We start from the raw sequence: 20,487 nt of genomic DNA, 5'->3' as shown, positions 1-20,487 counted from the left end.
CCTGACTTGCATCTATCATTGATTCGTTCTCAATACTTTAAACCAACCCCAACTACTGAGTGACAGCACATTCCTACATTTCTATTGGAGACTCCACTTGCGAGATTTAAAACGAGATTACAATCAGGAATGGAGACTTGTTCGTGGGATTTAAAGCTGTATTACAGATAAGATACAGAGGATTTAAAATAGAATTGTGGCAAAATGTACAAAAATGCCTGCACACAAAACCCCAGAAGAATGTGGCTGTGACCATAGGGATTTCGTTGTGGAAGACAGCAAAGTACTGTGGAGTTACTACTATACATATTTTAACAGAAAAAAAAACGCTCAAGCATTTTGGAAAGTAACCGAAAACACTAATTTCATACAGTATATCAAAAACGAAAGCCCCCGAAAAAAACGACTTACAAAAATAAGCACCGAAAAATACAAACTGAAAAACAGAAGCCTTAATTTTAACAAAACCGGAGCTGCCATTCTCCATGACAGATTAAATGTGAATTTTATAGAAATTTTACTTTGTCTATAAAATAAACTTCATATCTTGAAATTGTATCCATGTTGTTCTGGTAGTGTAGGTATTTGTACTGCACTGTCCAATACGATTTGCAGTGTGGACCTCACGCATATCTACATGGGACGGTACAAACCTCAGTCATCTACAAATCAGGAAGCTCTATTAGCAATGGTTTCCCGCTTTATGAAAGATACTAATAATGTGCGTGTTTTCTAAAAAAAACTAATACTGGTAATTGTGTACCTGTTCACTCAGGTTCGGTCATACAAACTGCAGCATAAGGTATCAGAAAAATGCTACTGCATAAAAAAAATAAAAAAATTAAAAAAAAAAAACACAGTAGCAAATTTTTTTTTTTTTTGCTACCAAATATACGTTAACTTCAAGCCTTATATATATATATATATATATATATATATATATATATATATATATATATATATATATACACACTGTATATATATAAGAATAAGAGAGACAGAGAAAAATAATACTATATAAAAGCCTAACCTCAAACATCCAATAAACAACATTTATTTTATAATTGTTAAACAAAATGTATTAGATTTTTAGCAATGTGAATTTGCTTTACTCTATTACTTTAAGAAAATAAAAGGATAAAGTAACTCTCTCGACTACAAACTGACCTGCAATCCAATCCATGATAGCAGCTGTACAAACAAAACTTCAGTGTCGCTGCTGTAGAATGTGTGTAAAACACTTACAACAGTCTCTGGATTTTTTAATGCAAAGGGTTAAGAATTTGGATTAAACAGAAGTATCAAAAACAAAAAAAAGATTAGACAAGGCACTCTTGGTGTGGTACAGATTACAATCAGTACTCCAAACACCACATTTTGAACAGGGTCCGATCCCAACTGGTTCAAATCAGTGAAAGTCTACTGTACAACGAAAAGACTGCAATGGGGAAGAAAAAAAAAAAAATTACATGGAGATGTCTTTCTTACCTTGAGGACTCTTGTAATACTCTGCTTCCAGAGCTGCTTCTTAAAAGTCCTGGACATTTTGGTTAAAGCTCACAAAATCACCAGACTATGCACTCAGTGTAACGTCTCTTTCCACATACATATCTGTCTGGGCCAACAACTGCTTTTGCATTGTGCATATAAAGCTCTGATGTCCAAATACTATAAAGTAATTGTAATAACTAATCAAACAATATTAAGTCATGAGTAAACAGAAGTAAAAAACTGACAGGAATTATAGTTAAACCTGAGTCAATGAGTTTCTCAGGTTCAATAGCTTCAAATCTGCATTTGTATTACTTGCATTCTAACTGCTGCTCTTACTAAGTCAATAGGGTGTAGTGCAGCTAAATTCTAATAAACGGTTCTATCGGGGGAGTGCCCGTCACACTTTGATAACCCTTACCTTCCAAGATACAGTGTTTGTTAAGCCCTGGGGGTCAGACAGAACCAGTGGCGTAGCTAGGGGGGTGGTTTTGGGTTTTGCCCCCCCCCGCCACCTCCCCCCCCCAAATTCATTATTCAACAACACTGGAGAGAAGGAAATGTCAGCCACTTACAACACTGTAAACCCGTCCCAACCAATGTAAGCTCTGATCCGTGAGCTGTTTGCGTCGCTGCCCACCTAATAATAATTCAACCATGTATCCAGTTGTGATTGGGCAGAGTCCTGTCATTTTTACACCAGATTCAGCCTTCAACTCCTTTGTTTGGACAACACGTGTGCACATACTGTTCAAACCAACGTGCGATGAGACGTCGAAGTTGAAGATTAATAGAAGACATTATGGCCTCAGCTAATTCAAGTAAGGGAAAAGGAAAAAATAATTAAAAAATCTGTGATTTTTTCATTTGTTCTACTGCCTTTACACAAGTGGTTTTCAACCTGTTCATCTCAAGTACCAGTGTTTCCAGCAGGGACCGTCAGGTGTACCAGTAACTACGTGCAATCTAAAGCCTGATTCTCACAGGCCTAAAAATCACCATATAAAGCGGTGGTTTCTGAATTTTTACTGACATTGGTGAAGTGTAGTCCCGTGCAAACCGTCCATTTCTTTTTATCCCAGATAATTCTCAGAGGTCCTCCGATTATTTTACAGGACATCGGGACCTTCTGTAAAATTTAAAACTTAGGCGTCCTGTGTGTTTTAACTCCTGTGCGAATCGACCATGTCAGTGCTATCTTACAATTGATGTAGGATTTCCGGGTGCAACAGAGGATGTGTTATGTATGTGTGTAGTCACTGGAAAATATTGACACAGACACAGAGCATTGGTGTTGATACATTGCCCAGGCATGCAGATTTAATTTGAACACAGTGCTGACACTAGGGTACCAACAATGGTAACCCTAGTGTCACATGTAATAAAGAAAACAAAACAAAACAAAGCTAAAAATAAGTTTGCCACACAAAATGACGAGAGCTAGTCCCACTAACAGGAACATCCCGCTCCAGGAACCTACTACTCTACGGTAACCCTCTCTATATTGTTTTGGGATCCACATCCCCTAAGCTGACCTACTTCTGTTCTGTTGCTCCCGAAGTCCCAGGCTCCCAACAACTGCGGGTCATTCCGACGGTCCTGGGCACGCGCCTTCATAGGCACCGTCTTGCAATTAAAGGGTTTTGTAGTAGTAGCTTCTGCAGAGCAGATGCTTTCCTCCTTCTAAATGTGATTGTGAGGTGAAACATCACGGTTCTTAAATGTTGTGATTTCGAGTTCATTGCAAGTTTGGATGTAGTTAATTTTTACTTACAGAAACATTTTTATAAATTATTACCCTTCTGCAAAAAAACTCCACTCCCCCCCACCAGGTTTCATAAATAAATCTAATTATTAGCCACAGAACGAAACAACAACATTTAACTTAATAATAACTATTTATTTGTTCAGAAAAATTAGTTTTTGGCAGAAGCTGGCTCTGTACATTTTTAATTGTATGAACTGCCCTGTGTGGCTACTGGCACGCTGGCATAAAGGTGAATTTTGTGCCCACAGGGTCAGCTTCAATGTTCGGAGAAACACAGCTGGCATCATCGAGACCACACAGAGAGCAGACTGGGGGTAGCCGTGCACCGAGATCCCTGACGGGGCAATTAAATCTCCCCACTGGTAATCCAGCCAATTGCGCTGGGTGAGGACATAGCTTTCTGCGCTGAAGGCATTGGCTTTGACCCTTACACCGGATAAACAGTGGAAATGGTTACTCAATTCACGTTGACCCCCCCTTTCCCATTAAGAAATAAAACCCACTAACTGCCTTTCCCAGTACAGCTGGACAATGTCCCTCCTTCCTGACTTGTATCCATCATTGACTCATTCTGAATACTTTAAACCCGCCCCAACTACTGAGTGGCAGCACATTCTCACATTTCTATTTGACTCCACATCCGAGATTTAAAATGAGATTACAATTATGAATGGAGGCTTGTTCGCAGGATTTAAAGCTGTATTACAGTTAAGATATGGAGGATTTAAAACAGAACTGCAAATTGTGACGAAATGTTGAATGCATACACACAAAAAACCCAGAAGAATGTGCTCGTGACCATAAGGATTTTGTTGTGGAAGACATAAAAAAAAAAAAGAAAGGTAAAACTTAAGTGTGCAAGTACTGTCCAGTTACTACTGTACATATTTGTACAGAAAAAAAAAAACGCCCAAGCATTTTGGAAAGTATCTGAAAACAATTTATAACATTGTGACAGGGTAGCGTCACGGCCCAAGCTGTTACCGGCAGGAATTAGACCCAGAGACAGAAAGCTGCAGTTTAAGTGCTGGTGCGCTTGTTTATTTAACAAAAACAAACACAAGAACAGGAACAAAATAAATATGACACGAGGGCCAAACTAAAAGGTTTAAACAAAAGACTAACTCCTCCAACCAACCAAATAATTTTGCTTCATTTTTTAAATAAATGTGGCCATTCCCCAGTTAGCACCAATTACCCAATGGGGGAATGGCCACACCTGTATTATTGGCAAGGACAGATTTTAACCCCATCCCTCCCCACCTTACATTCCCCCACACACACACACACTACTTACAACAGCAGGGCTTGTGCACTGCCACAAACGTTCTAATTAAAAGCCACATCAACCATTTACTTTACAGATAATAAACATTCTTTTTGCCAAATTTTTATGCACATAAACACTCAAATTTGGGACGTTCCTGCTGAAATGGACATTGTTCAAATGAATCATGTTTTTGTTGGAAGGCCCTTGAAACACCTCCCCAGGGTTTGGTCCACTTGAGCTGGAATTACCCTTATGGAATATTTGACCATACTGAAACATGACAACGTGAACCAAGATGGCAGAATTAAATTATTGAAGCAGTCAGACTGTGTGAACAGTTTAAGGGTCACAGCAACCAGGGGCCAGAGATAACTACTAACTCCACCTGTAAATCACCAAGACTCTGTTCACTATGCCACCCCAGTATCATTTGGAATTTAGAATATCTTTATACAGAGCTTTCTTGTTATTCAGCGTCAAGCCAGTATTGCATTGTCTATTTAGACTGTCACATGAGTAGTTAGACTGAGGTGATCTTTTGTCAACATACACATTACATGAAAACCTTATGGGTCATAGCACACAAAATTGACTTAATTTTTGTATACTGTAATCACAAATTCTTTTTTTTTTTTTTTTTTTGCATAAAGTACCTGGATATTAAGTATCAACCCCTGGGACAAAAAAAAATGTACCAAGGTGCAAATTGTCTGTCCTATACCTTATCTACAAGGTGGATCAAGAAAACAAACTGGAATTCAGCACCGAATATAATGCTGAATTCCACTTCTGTAAAACTACCGTGATTACTATTCCACTTACCTTGCAATGGAAGTCAGACTTAAATGGAAGCATCGCCAACATTCATTGAACATCTCCGACAGAATCTCCCCTCTAAATCAATCATGTGACAATAATATCAAAAGCCTGCATTAGTATCTAATTGCGTTAGTATCTAATTTTCATGGGCAGCTGATACAGTTCACTGCAGCATCTACATTAAAATATTGTTTTTCCTACAGTGGCTTTTTATCTCACTATTGAGATATTAGATGTCATCCTTTCAGCCAAGTAATAGCTATGTTGTAATATCACCTTACAGAATTTGCCATTAGGTAGCAAACCGGCTGGTGTTACATTAATAAAGAGGGACATGGCTGACAGAGCATCTGCCATGGAAAAGCATATAGAAGGTTCCTAAGGGGTGGTTCATAGGAAATACCATATTTATTCTACTAAAGAAAGTGAATTCTTTGGATCGGTTACATGCTTTTTCACAAAAATATTGTATTTCACCAGTACCAGATGGATATTTAGTTTATACAGTACAGCATGAAAAACCTCTGCTCAGGCAGTATATTAAGTTTTAATACCTTTGGTTTTGAATGTGTTATTTATATCAGAAAAAGCAAAAGTCGAAAACATTTGTCTGCTTGACTTAGTTTCTTATAACGTTTTACTAAACTTAACTGTACTGCATTGTAAAATTGCACATTACAGTATCTTGATATATTGTACACCATAGGCAAAGTCAACTGTGTATAATTTTAATAGGAACATAGTTTAAATATTTACTCTACTAAACATATATTTATTGCCCTACAACCCATATGTTAATGTATATATTGCATGATCATGATTTACTGACATTCTTAGTTTGTCACTATAATTTGTTTTCTGTTTTTATCATAAGTAAACATTTTAGCATATGTTAATTATTCAATTGTGTACATGTTTCCAATTTTAGGCAGTTCAGAAAGATTTCTATTTGGGTAAAACAATTCCTTTCAGATGACCCCAAACTACAGACAATGTGCATTGTACAACGTTATAGTAACAACCACCAGTTTTCAAAGTGAATCCCACACTTACAGAAGCAGGATTACCTTCATTCTGTTTCTGAGGGTATGACCCTAAATTAACAAATGAATTAGCAATTGAATTATAGAGAAAGCACCAAGCATATCCTCTCCAGTTTATCAACAACTTTTGACATCACCAGGCAACGGCCTGTAACAAAAGTACTGCAATCAATCAGTCATCTCACAATTAGGTAGGATGACGTTTTGCTGTAAAGCAATACTTTATTTATTTATTTATTTATTTATTTATTACAATGGCTCATAAAATTATGTATGGTAACAATTAACATTTAATTGTTAAACTGCATGAACCAATTTAGTTTTTTTTTTCCTTTATGTAAAACAGGAAAATTAAGTAGAACAGGATACAGAGAGTTTGAAACCAGCTGATAATCAATAAGCACTATTTAAAAATAGAAAGAGTAACAAACAGAATCTTTAAAAAGACTGTGTGTTGGCTTTAAATGTTATTCAAAATGTATTTATTTTACAGAAGTCATTTTTTAAATTATTATTATTATTATTATTATTATTATTATTATTATTATTAGGTGATGAATAATGTTCTGTTGGTTGAGCTTTTATTTTTCCCCAGATTTAAAGTTTCAGAAGAAGTCTACGAAAACATATTTTTAAAAAATGCAAGAATTAATCAACGTGGAATCCCCAACACTCTATAGCAATGTATTTACATAATGACAGTTTTCCCATCATTTAGTCAAAATGTCTGGCCTTACGGTTAAAAGATTATGCCTATTCCAAATCATTAAGAAACTCAGATAAGACCACAGTTTTGGCTGGCTTCTAGTTTCTTAATAATTTTACTTGGAGTTCTGGATGACCATTCCAAATCAAGTTGCTTGTACCTCTGTTCACAGAATGGCATGCATGTGTGACTATGATGTCACCTAGTGGCAGAAGTAATAGTTGCAAGGTCCACATTTCAGCCAAGGACCTTGACAGGAAACCAGCTCCAGGAATAGGAATGACCAATTTGTTGTCACAGTTCTATCAGTAAATCACACCACATGTATTACTAACAGCCTCTCCTATGCAAATAATAAGCTAATACATTTTTAAGTATACTGGTATTTGACAAATCCCAGCTAAAGTGAGCTTTATTACGATTTGTATTTAATAATAATTTGATAACATATTCAGAAGAATAAAATGCATTTTAAATCGCAGTGAGACTTCCTGATTACTGAAGTTGAGACAGCATTTCCCCTCTAAGTCACCATCTCTTGCTAATCGCTTTACAAGATTAAAGACATTATTGATATCTTATATAAAAGGGAGACAGGATCCTCCCACACCCTCCCTGCACTAAGTCACTGGCTATTCTGAACTGCTCGAAACTATAAAGTTGCCCCTTTTACTTTATGCATTGTTATATTGTCTGTGTTAAGGCATATGCAATCTTGGCTGTATCAGCCAAAATGTCTTTATATTAACAAGTACCAACACTATCTAGTGTACAGCAGTGTATTGCTAGCAAAACAAAAGGAAACGTGGCAGGTCACAAGATGGCAATGGCCCTATAAAGATACTTTGGCTGATCTAGTCAATGTTACATGTATCTATGACAGGAAACCAGAACTGAAGAGCAGCTCCTGAACTAAGGTGAAAGCATCTATCTATCATATTTATATATATCTAGAGAGAGAGAGAGAGAGAGAGAGAGAGAGAGAGAGAGAGAGAGAGAGAGAGAGAGAGAGAGAGAGAGAGAGAGATTTAAAAGGAATCTGGATAATTGGTGTGAATCAGATATTTCATTATGTGTGCAGTAGAGGGCACCATACAACTGTGTTAAGACTAAGTACTTTGTGTATGTACACTGCTGTTTAGTACAGTGAATGGTTTTGCAGTATGATTTAATTGTTTAGCAAACTTTATATGCAGTATATAAAACACACTCACTGCTCACTAACTAAAGCTTTACTCCTGATATTACAGTCCCATACCAAACAAAAACACTTTTTCATTCCATGGGCATAATGTTCAACCCTGGAATTACATTCACACATTACTACAAAGTGAAATCCAAGATTTGTAATAGGTTCAGAGGTGGCACAATGGCAGTCATTGGATTAGATTCATGACTGCAATTGGCAAGAACATTGGATTATTTAATTTTTTTTTTTTTTTTTTTTTTTTTTTTTTTTTTTTTAAAGACGGTCAAAAGCAAATTCATTGAAAGAAACTTGCTAAAGTGTTGGTTTTTTTTTTTACAGAATACTTCTTGTATTAAACAGTATCAATCCATTTGCCCTAAAATACAGTACAGTGAAATCATTTTCTAAACTGCAAATCAAAAGTTTTCTATCCTTTATTATGTTTTTATTAACAGGATTTGTGATGCAACATAGTAACAGGTTCTGTGCAATATCTTAGTATTCCCTCAGTTCCCTTTAATGTTGCGTGTCACTTGCTCATTCTTCATTAACATACTAGTATATTCACAAAGCTTTAAATTGTGAGTTGTTGAAATAATGTTTCAGCCTATTTTGATTAATAAAATGAAGTTGCTCCCCTATATAAGGAGGTTGCAAGACTGTGGCTCCCGTTGGGAATACTGTATTTTTTTCATTTATATTATCCATTATACAGGGTGATTAGAAATGCGTTGATGTGGTAAACTTACTTTCTAATCGCCCTGTATACAGATCTCCACTGTTTGTTTTCAAACACACTTTTCCTTGACATAAGTATGTTAAACATACCGAAACATTGGGAAGTTGGCTCATATATAAAATGAAAGATCTTTCAATGCAAGAAAAGAAAGTGATAATACTACAAACACTATTATCATTACCCCCACCTCCCACTTTGTCCAATATCTGATGAAATTCAGAACTTTTCAGTAGAAATTATACACCTTACAGAAACAACAAAACCCAAAACATCTGAAATGATGGAACAGCTGGATTAAATTACTAGATTTTCAAGATTGCAACTGGGACTGCTTTGCAGCAAAATAAATAAATAAATAAATAAATAAATAAATAATATATTCTGTAGATTTTTCCTCCAAGCTATATTATTGAGGTTGCCATTTCCCAGGAGAAAACTAGCTTACAGCCAGATGCTTTGTCTGCGGAAGACAATTAGAGGGTTAAGAAAAACATTTTTTTTAAAGAAATCTGCATTTGTTACTGGTTTTCTTGATAATATCTTGGCAATATTGACTTTTCAACCCTCAATTTAACAAATATGTACAGGCAGATTGTCTAAAATCTGATACATAGAAGTAATACCCTTATAATGAGCCACAAGGAAAACAAATGAAAAAGGATAGCTCAAATATCTAACCCCTAAAGAATGTTCTAAACATGTTTAATCACAATTGGATACATGATTCTCACAATAGATTTAAAATTATAAATTATGACATATATACACATGCCTCCACTATTATTCCTGTTGTCTGCAAAATACCCTCCACACACCAGAAAAGGCTTCAGCTCTTGGCAAATGTCTCTGCAAGTGGTTCTAGCTAAGTAGTAGCCCCATGGCCCTAACCAGCTATAAGGACACCTAGGTCTTATCCTTGGTTGTTTTTGTTTTTTTGCATCACCAATGTTGATGCTCATGTGAAAATTCTGGTAACGTACAAGACTCCTTAATTTTCTCTGTTGGTTTGCCGTGTAACATAGATTTGGAGGTTGAATAGTAAACACCAAGCAGTCATATAAATACTGCCAGCTATAGCGTGAAACCTAAGTTTGACCTCGGTAGAATGGCAGCTCTAGTTACGACGCTGAGTAGGCCTACTCAACTGCGAAGATCACATTGTAACTATCATGACTAGCTGCCATGCATTATTGATATTATACATAATCAATGAGAGCACATGGAGGCAGATAAGCAGATTGATACTGTAATTGGCACAGCTAATATATTTGTTTAAAAGGAGTGTACTGAAGAAGACTTGACCATTTGTAAATGGAACAGATCACTTAACGTTGCGGTGTACATATTAACCGCATCTCTGAATTTTCTGGTAGCAACGCTTTTACACAGTTAATTAATCATTCCCAGGCTCACATTGCATTCCAGACCTTGTTACCCTATCCATGTAAGTATTACATTATTAAGGACCTACTGGTAAGTTGACCTATATTAACTTTATAGACACACTAGATAGATAAAAAAAAAAAAAAAATGATCTTTTTCTTTAATTGCGACTTTTCTGGTAACTGATGTTAGGCTACAGTACATCATAATAAACGTTAATAATGTTTTATTGTAACGCTGTAAATGGTTAAAAGCGGATAAAGAAATAAAATTATTCTTATTAATTCCTTTTTTTTTAAAAATTGCTGGTATGTACATGTTTTACGAATCCGATTTTAAAAATAAATACAAATAAAGACGTACCTCTGCTGTTTTCCGAGGAAAACTTCCTGCCTCTGTTGTCATTGCGACTGCAGCCTTCAGAACTGTTCACGCGGTTGCTGGCCTAATTAGCACAGCTAACACAACTGAATTAGTTAGCCAGGTCGGGTAACACTTAATTATTTACTTTCCTGAATTTCAATAGAAAATGCCGTACATTTTCAGTTCAGTTTAATACTAAACGTGCGCTAGTATGGTTTGTATACTGTTCACATGTTGCCAGGTGGGCGTACTAATGTTGATAGGTAGTTGCAGTATAATGTACTACAGTATTCTGGCAGCATTATTTCGTATTTCAGTAATAAATCAAAGCAATGCAGCAGAGGTATTTTATAATACTTTTAATGTAAACAGACTATTAACATTATCTCTCACAAATGAATTTTCAGAGGATCGTACGCAAGATACAATGTATCCTTAAGGGCCTCAAGTCTGCAGCCTTGTGCTGTACACAGGTGTCTGCTTACCATTCTAGCTCAATTTAAAAAAACAAACCAAACCACCAATCAAACGCATCAGGGAAATTAAACCAACCAAGTAAACACATTTGTAAACATCAAATTAGCCACCAATAAAGCCCTAAAAATAATAAAATAATGTGATAATAGATACATCTCAATCACCACACAACAAAACAGAAAAAAACACATTGATACTTCCATTGTGATACTTGTATGTACCATTATTGTCTTATTCCATATATATAAATCGTGCACGTAGGTTGATGATCTGATTGAAAACTGACTTTTTTCAAATGTTTCACATACATTAATTAATACTGCCTGCAAAAAGTATTCCCTTTCTAGTAGTAATTGTTGTGTCTTTAAAATTGAAGTAATCACTATTGTCCCACAATCGGGCTAAGTGTTAACATATGATTATTTCCCGTCCCAAATGCAACTGAACTTCATCCTACTGTCTGCCAAGTGCCCGTGTAACACACAGCTCTGTGAATCATGCCTGGCACAGGCTACAGGTAGTCGCAGTAGAGTATGGCACAACAGGGGAATGTCAATAGGCCCCCTGCAGCCTGTTCAGGGAAGCAACGCAAACATCACAAAAATTAAGAAGAAAAAAAAACAGTATAGACTTTAATTTTAGGTTTTTAGGAGAAGCTCGTGGTATTTTGTATGTATTTTACCGTTGATAGCTGTTGATACAAAATAAGAACAGCAGAAAAACAATATTCCAACAAGAACGCTTAAAATACATACACGAGTGCATTCATACTTGATAGAAATAAATCGACATTGTCGACCATGATCAATTAATATGTACGACCAACAAAATCACATGATTAGAGACAAACCTGTATTTCTTTTATGTTCTCCACAGGGGTGATGGGTTGGTTCGGTCTGCTTTTGAAAGTAAATTTTACTGAGGTTGCCTGCTGCTCGTTCACATTAATATTTGGGACATTTTCTGTAGAACATGAACGGATGAGACCAGCGCGAGCGCTTCTAGATCTCATTGGAAAATCTCCGTTTACATTTTCCATTATTTCCTAAGCACACTTTCCGGGTTTATCGGCAAATACGTTTTACAACTCGACAATCTGTGCGATTGGCTAGTATTTAAGCGCGCTTTGCTTTGTGTTTCCTATATGGCTGCTCTGAGATTTTACTTTGTCTTCAAGAGGTTGTTTTTGGTTGCCGTGGAAACTTCTTGGTTGGTCCTAATCTATGTCTCTCCACACGCGTGGTTTCACAGTTACTGGGGTGTATTTTAATGATCTAAACAGATCAAATTACCACGCCCTTTCTTTATCTACATATTAACCCTGCTGGTCTTTGATCCCACTGATATATTGGCCCACTATTTAACAATAACACTATTTAACTACATACAATAAAAATACAGTGAATGAGGTCTTCAAAAACGTGGTTCAGATAGCTGTGCAAAACTACGGTACATGCTGTAATAGCATTAAAAAGAAACGTTTAAGACATCGACTAGAGGTGTTTGTGTATGTCTTTTGTGTTTGTTTTGTGTAGGTGTAATTTTCTGAAGTGGTATAGCGAATGAAATAGATGCACACATCTTACTGCACTACACATAGTGGAAGTATAGGTCTCTTTTGAACAGCTTTGAAAGAAGCACATGTCAAATGTGTATTTTCATTAAAAAAATGTATATGTCATTTAGATAGATAGATAGATAGATGCTTTCACCTTAGTCTCTTCAGTTCAGGTTGTGTGCCATAGATACATATAACATTGGCTAGATCAGCCAAAGTATCTTTATGTAGCCATTGCCATCTTGTGACCTGTCATGTTTCCTTTTGTTTTGCTAGCAATACACTGCTGTACACTAGTGGTACTTGTTAATATAAAGACATTTTGGCTGATCTAGCCAAGATTGCATATGCCTTAACACAGTCGGCTTGCTTAACTGCCCAGAGCTGCGTTGTCCTGCGACGCTGTAGTTCTGAGGTGGCTGCATGGTGAGTCTGCAGTGTGAAAAAAAGCGGTTGGCTGACGGCACACGCTTATTATTATTATTTATTTCTTAGCAGACGCCCTTATCCAGGGCGACTTACAATTGTTACAAGATATCACATTATACATTATTTCACATTATACAGATATCACATTATTTTTACATACAATTACCCATTTATACAGTTGGGTTTTTACTGGAGCAATCTAGGTAAAGTACCTTGCTCAAGGGTACAACAGCAGTGTCCTCCACTGGGAATTGAACCCACAACCCTCCGGTCAAGTCCAGAGCCCTAACCACTACACCACACTGCTGCCCTGCTTTGGAGGACAGCGGGTGTTTGTCTTCGCCGCTCCCGAGTCAGCACAGGGGTAGTAGCGCTGAGCTGAGCATACAAATAATTGGATATGCCAAATTGGGAGAAAATAATAAAATAATTGTCGATTAGTACATTTATAAAAAAAAAGAGAGTAACTTAGAGGGGAAATGCTATCTCAACTCCAGTTACCAGGAAGTCTCACTTCGATTTAAAATGCATTTTATTCTTCTGAATATGTTATCAAATTCTTATTAAATACAAATCATAGTAAAGCTCAAATACCAGTATACTTAAAAATGTATTAGCCTATTATTTGAATAGGAGAGGCTCTTAGCCTCCACTTCTGACAACAATGTAACGAAGGTGTGCTGGGTTTCCAGCGACAGTGCTGAAAAGGGAGGACACTCTTTCCACTCTTTCCAAAAAGTCCAGTCAAAAAGTCCAGTCAAAAAGTCCAGTCAAAAAGTCTCGCTCCTCCATATGCGCAGGCAAACTCACCACACACACACACAAACTACATTGGCTGGGCAAAATTAGACTCGCCAGACCGCTGGGTTTTGCCCTTAACATTTCCTATCATCTTCCTGCTCACTGGTAATTCCATCTCAGTTACATACAGACGTGCTCAAATTTGTTGGTACCCTTACAGCTCATTGAAATAATGCTTCATTCCTTGTGAAAAGTGATGACATTAAAAGCTATTTTATCATGTATACTTGCATGCCTTTGGTATGTCATAGAATAAAGCAAAGAAGCTGTGAAAGGAGATTAATTATTGCTTATTCTACAAAGATATTTTAAAATGGCCTGGACACATTTGTTGGTACCCCTTAGAAAAGATAATAAATAATTGGATTATAGTGATATTTCAAACTAATTAGTTTCTTTAATTAGTATCACACATGTCACCACTCTTGTAATCAGTTATTCAGCCTATTTAAATGGAGAAAAGTAGTCAGTGTGCTGTTTGGTATCATTGTGTGCACCACACTGAACATGGACCAGAGAAAGCAAAGGAGAGAGTTGTCTGAGGAGATCAGAAAGAAAATAATAGACAAGCATAGTAAAGGTAAAGGCTACAAGACCATCTCCAAGCAGCTTGATGTTCCTGTGACAACAGTTGCAAATATTATTAAGAAGTTTAAGGTCCATGGAACTGTAGCCAACCTCCCTGGGCGCGGCCGCAAGAGGAAAATCGACCCCAGATTGAACAGTAGGATAGTGCAAATGGTAGAAAAAGAACCAAGGGTAACTGCCAAAGAGATACAAGCTGAACTCCAAGGTGAAGGTATGTCAGTTTCTGATCGCACCTTCCGTCGCTTTTTAAGCGAAAGTGGGCTCCATGGATGAAGACCCAGGAGGACTCCACTTTTGAAAGAAAAACATAAAAAAGCCAGACTGGAATTTACTAAAATGCATATTGACAAGCCACAATCCTTCTGGGAGAATGTCCTTTGGACAGATGAGTCAAAACTGGAGCTTTTTGGCAAGTCACATCAGCTCTATGTTCACAGACGAAAAAATGAAGCTTTCAAAGAAAAGAACACCATACCTACAGTGAAACATGGAGGAGGCTCGGTTATGTTTTGGGGCTGCTTTGCTGCGCCTGGCACAGGGTGCCTTGAATCTGTGCAGGGCACAATGAAATCTCAAGACTCTCAAGGCATTCTGGAGCGAAACGTACTGCCCAGTGTCAGAAAGCTCTGTCTCAGTCGCAGGTCATGGGTCCTCCAACAGGATAATGAGCCAAAACACACAGCTAAAAGCACCCAAGAATGGATAAGAACAAAACATTGGACTATTCTGAAGTGGCCTTCTATAAGTCCTGATCTGAATCCTATCGAATATCTATGGAAAGAGCTGAAACTTGCAGTCTGGAGAAGGCACCCATCAAACCTGAGACAGCTGGAGCAGTTTGCTCAGGAAGAGTGGGCCAAACTACCTGTTAACAGGTGCAGAAGTCTCATTGAGAGTTACAGAAAACGTTTGATTGCAGTGATTGCCTCTAAAGGTTGTGCAACAAAATATTAGGTTAGCGGTCCCATCATTTTTGTCCATGCCATTTTCATTTGTTTTATTATTTACAATATTATGTTGAATAAAAAATCTAAAGCAAAGTCTGATTTCTATTAAATATGGAATAAACAATGGTGGATGCCAATTACTTTTGTCAGTTTCAAGTTATTTCAGAGAAAATTGTGCATTCTTCGTTTTTTGTGGAGGGGTACCAACAAATTTGAGCACGTCTGTATGTGAGCAGGATGATGATGGGAAATTTAGTTCTGAGAAGTCCATGTGGGTACATGGGAAGCCATCTTGAGGCAGGGAATGTAATTTAAAAGTTTAAAAAAGTGGTCAAAATGTAAAATAATAATAATAATAATAATAATAATAATAATAATAATAATAATAATAATAATAATAATAATTAAAACAATACACACATCTTATGTAAACAGTTGTAGCAACACATGGGAACATGTAACACAATAAAATAAAAAGGTCCTAATGTACCCTTTAAATCACAGGTGTGAATGTGGCCTAAGATGCCTTTTACATATGAAAGTTTTTTTTTTGTCTGTAAGACAATAGTTAAAGTAAGGTCAGTTACTATGAGTATAGTATACGTTTTTTTTTTATTTCTTTTAATTTTTTAAATTTTGATATTACTAATTTAAGCAGAAAAAATACCAAGATTGAGTTGTGTTTTTTCTATAGATGGCAGCAGCATGCTAGCTTTATCTTTCTTTCATCTTCCAGCCTCTACAAAGATGATATTACCTTTGTAAATGCTTGGTTCTTTGTTATTCCAGCAGAAACACTTAACTATGAACTCACATGCTTTACAACAGAATTTCTACCACTCCCATCTTGGAAAGGACCTTCTATGACATCTTGTGGGCCCGTGTTGTAGCCCTCCATGTGACATTAGAAAGCTTGGTGATGCACCGATATAGAGATTGCACCAACACCAGAGGAGCCTGCACTTCATACTGAGACATTCATTCGTATGGACAATTTTCAAACTGCTTGAAAAATTGATCTCCAGAGACCAAACCTATATGCATTTTGATAGCTATGGGTCTCATGTTTAGCTGTGTGTCATTGGTGTTATACACATAATACAATGAATATATCTGTTAATTTCAGTGTATAGAGTGCTCCCTTGAAATACTCAATTGTTGGAAAAATTCAAGTTTGAAATGTTGCTCCTTTCAATTTTATTTTGTTTATGTATTTTTTTTTTTTTTTGTGCCCAATTATTTTACCCCAGATTTTCTCCCAAATTTGGAATGCAAAATGTACAATGCAAGTATTTTTAAAGCAAGGCACTGGTTTCTAACAACCTAGAAAATGTCGTTCCAATAAGTCTTATTTTATAGTAGTAAAGTGTATAACGTTATAGTCGTTTTGAAAACGTTTTTTTTTATTATTCTTTTCCAACAAAACATATTCTAGCGTTATTTTAAGACGACTGGGAACGAGCCAGTAATTGATAAAATTACAGTATATCCAAACATTTTAATAAATCAATTACCGGTATGTGACACGTTTTATCAGTTTGATTAATACTTGATTTAGTTAATACTGAAACATACATCAAAGTACTCAATATTTTAAATGTTAATACAGTAGCAAAACGTATTATCATAGGCATCAATTCAATTTTTAAATGAATGTTATCAAGTACAGAAGTTAGTATGAAAACGTTTCTACAAAAAAAAAAACAAAAAAAAAAAAAACATTCCAGCACCTCAAAACTAAGCCATGGTACAAATGCATTCAAACTCCTGTAGCAGCCTTTTTTGTTCGTTATACTATACTCTTTATAACCTATTCTTTGGTAGAGGATTCGACATATTGTTAATTTTATTAATACTGAACACACTTTTTACATCTGCCAGCAGAGCGATAACATGACCTCTTAACACTGCCCTGTTGTCAGAGCTCTCTCTCTACATCCCAAACTGTTAGCTCTGATTTGTGAATTTCTGCTTTGATTGACGTCCGTCAATACTGCCTTGCTACAATTTATTTTTCTAGTTACAGCTGCGCGCGGCGCCTGCTTTTCGCTATTAATAGAAAGAAAAAAAAAATCATAGAATGTCATTGATCCCGCGGACCACAGTTTGGGAACCCCTGGGTTACAGTACCAAGTAAACTTGTCTCCACCCCTTTAGCGCCTTCTTTGCTTCCCCTAGTGAGGTGAAATGGCCCTGGAAGTGAAACAATAATTGACGACCTACATGCACAGATATAATTATTTAAAAATGACAATACACGTTTGCATAATAACTGCACATATGAGATCTACATGAGAAAATGAGATTGCTGTATGGTAATTCTAACTGCCATGCATTAAACATACTTCCTCATTCAAATTATGCAGTTAGGAAAGTCCGGGCAAGCTCAAAGCCAGTAAAGGTAAATTTAGAGAAAACAAATAACTGGATACTGCAAGATTGAAACATCATCAAAAAACAGTAAGGGGCATGCTATAAATATATATTCGTTATACCATAGTAAAACTTGAAGAAGGTTCAATTGAGACTGACCTCTTCTGTATACCTACTGACATGCACCAGTATTTACACATGTTCTCTGCACATCCGATACACACTAAAAGGGCAATCCCAAAGGGTCTAGGAATAAGAATATGAAGAATATGCTCAAAAGAAAGTGACTATGTAAAACAAAGAAATGTATTAAAAACAAATCTTAAAAAAAGAGGATACAAAGAAATAATTATAGAGACGGAGTTAAGAAAAGTGGATAAACTAAAAAGAGATGATCTACTAGATTATAAAAATAGAGATAAAAAGGTCAAAAGAGTCCCATTAATAATGACTTACTCTATTTCTAAAATAGTTTGGAAACACTTGCGGATTCTACATAATTCAGAAAAATTAAAAAAAGTATTTCTTAATGCCCCAGTTGTAGTATTCAAAAGAGAAGCTAATTTAGGTGATATTTTAGTTCACAGTAAACATAAAAGAATAATTGACAAAATAGGTTCTACGAACATGTGCACTAGTAGATGTAAAGTGTGTAAATACATAGACAAAAGTAAAAATATAATTAAACATAAGAACACCACATATCCACTAAAAACTAATACCTACTGTAAAAATAGCAATGTTGTTTATGGAATAGCCTGTGAAAAATGTGATGAAATCAAATATGTTGGAGAGACTGGAACTACTTTATATAAAAGAATTCAGAACCACCTTTCATTAATTAGAAATAAAAAAATGAATGAACCAATAGTACAGCGCTTCACCAGTCAGGGACATGACATAAATGATGTAAAGTCTGTAGTATTAGAACAGCTCAAATTAGACAATGCGACATATAGAAGAATAAAAGAAAGTAAATGGATAAATAGACTGAACACGATTATGCCAGCGGGACTCAACAGAAAAGAATGAACTAATTAACTTCAATAAATATATAACATTTAAATAAATAAACAAAATTCATTCAAAAGTTGTGCATACTGATGCGCTGAGGAGGCCAAATCTAGACTGATCCTCAGAGCCAGCATTGCATGATATAATAAAAATATAAGTTTATATAAAGTAGTGTTAATTAGAATTAATACAGATTCAAAGATAGAAGTAAAAATGATGTCACAATATATAGAACACCATTACATCATGTAAGAATAAATCATGGATTTGAATGTAAACAATAACAAATAGTTGTCATGCCGTCAAAAACCTATAAATACCTCCAATGTTTTGATTCAAACACAGGCTCCCTTGAGAAAGATATGTACAACATATCGAAACGTTGGGCAGCTGGCTCTTTGAGCTAATATATATATATATATATATATATATATATATATATATATATATATATAATATATATATATATATATATATATATATATATATATATATATATATATAAGACAGATTGATTGGTTGGTGATTGTTCTTTTCTGCATGTGATTTTGCTAAGTATAATAAATGTATTCATAACTTTAAACAGTAAATGCTAAAATGGTCGTTTAATGATTTGTAAATTCAGAGATCTGGCAAATTACATAGCTAATCACCCATATACATGTATACACATGAACAGTATAATATATTTCAGCAATAATTGCATTAGCATTCAACATAAAGGCAGATGTTTATGTGTATTATACACAAACATTTGTGATAAATCTTTCCCCATCCTGTCACTTTCTATTTATTGTTCATTGTAATTACATGTTAATAAACAGATATCAGTATTATTACAAAACTTAATAATAACCAGCAGCTATCTTTTTTAAGTCTTAAATATAGTATTGGGTGTATTGTCTTCACCTGTGTTTACAGAGGACAAAGGCCAGCTTGCAGGTCCGCCTGAGCTCACCCAGTGCCTGGCCAGTAGGGTCCACTGTAGCACAATGAAGAGAATCAGTCCCTCATGATTTTCCTTCCTAACCTGCAGGAGCCCCATAGCCAATGCAACCCTTCCTTTCTTGAGGAACACCCAACTTGGCACAGCCAGGACACTAACACATGCTCCCTTTATTGTTGCTCACTTTCTATTCCACAAAAGTGATCAGTCAGACAGTCTTATTTTCTGCACAGGAAGGGAACTTGGACCGCAGTGCTGTTACATAACAACTTGGCCTTTGAAAAGTGTAAATAAAATCTGGAAAATTAAACCATTTACAGCAAAATTATAAAATAAAGTTGCAGTGCTGAGAGGGAAAAAAAATTGGTTCATTGTTGAAACAGAAGCTCTTCTCTGACACTGAGCTAAAGAAACTTGGATGTTGTCTTGTAGCACATAGTCTATGGAGCAACTTGTATACAGCTCTGTTCAGAGGATGGAAGCACTTGACCAGCAATGCTCTATCTGAGTTACACTGAGAAAGCCCTTGGGCACAGGGGTCAGTTTTAGTGAATCAGGCATCTATGTCAGTTGTATGTCAAAT

The 20,487-nt window shown here is 35.9% G+C and overlaps 1 protein-coding gene across 3 annotated transcripts in view; it reads right to left on the bottom strand.

The window, feature by feature from the left end:
* The window catches only part of dnah5 (dynein, axonemal, heavy chain 5), a 99,835-nt gene extending 87,456 nt beyond the window's left edge, over window positions 1-12,379 (bottom strand). Inside the window, exon 1 of one of the 3 annotated variants that reach the window (XM_059012808.1) lies at window positions 12,099-12,379. In XM_059012808.1, the coding sequence (XP_058868791.1) occupies window positions 12,099-12,287 (189 nt within the window). In that variant the 5' untranslated portion in view covers window positions 12,288-12,379. Of the gene's footprint in view, window positions 1-1,488; window positions 1,637-10,771; window positions 10,915-12,098 lie in introns of those variants that run through there. The other 2 variants (XM_059012810.1, XM_059012809.1) reach the window with 2 other exon arrangements.
* Window positions 12,380-20,487: the final 8,108 nt, after the last annotated feature.

Source organism: Acipenser ruthenus, chromosome 3 (genome assembly GCF_902713425.1).
Source record: "Acipenser ruthenus chromosome 3, fAciRut3.2 maternal haplotype, whole genome shotgun sequence".
Taxonomy (NCBI): Eukaryota; Metazoa; Chordata; class Actinopteri; order Acipenseriformes; family Acipenseridae; genus Acipenser; species Acipenser ruthenus.
This window is presented reverse-complemented; position numbering and strand designations above follow the sequence as displayed.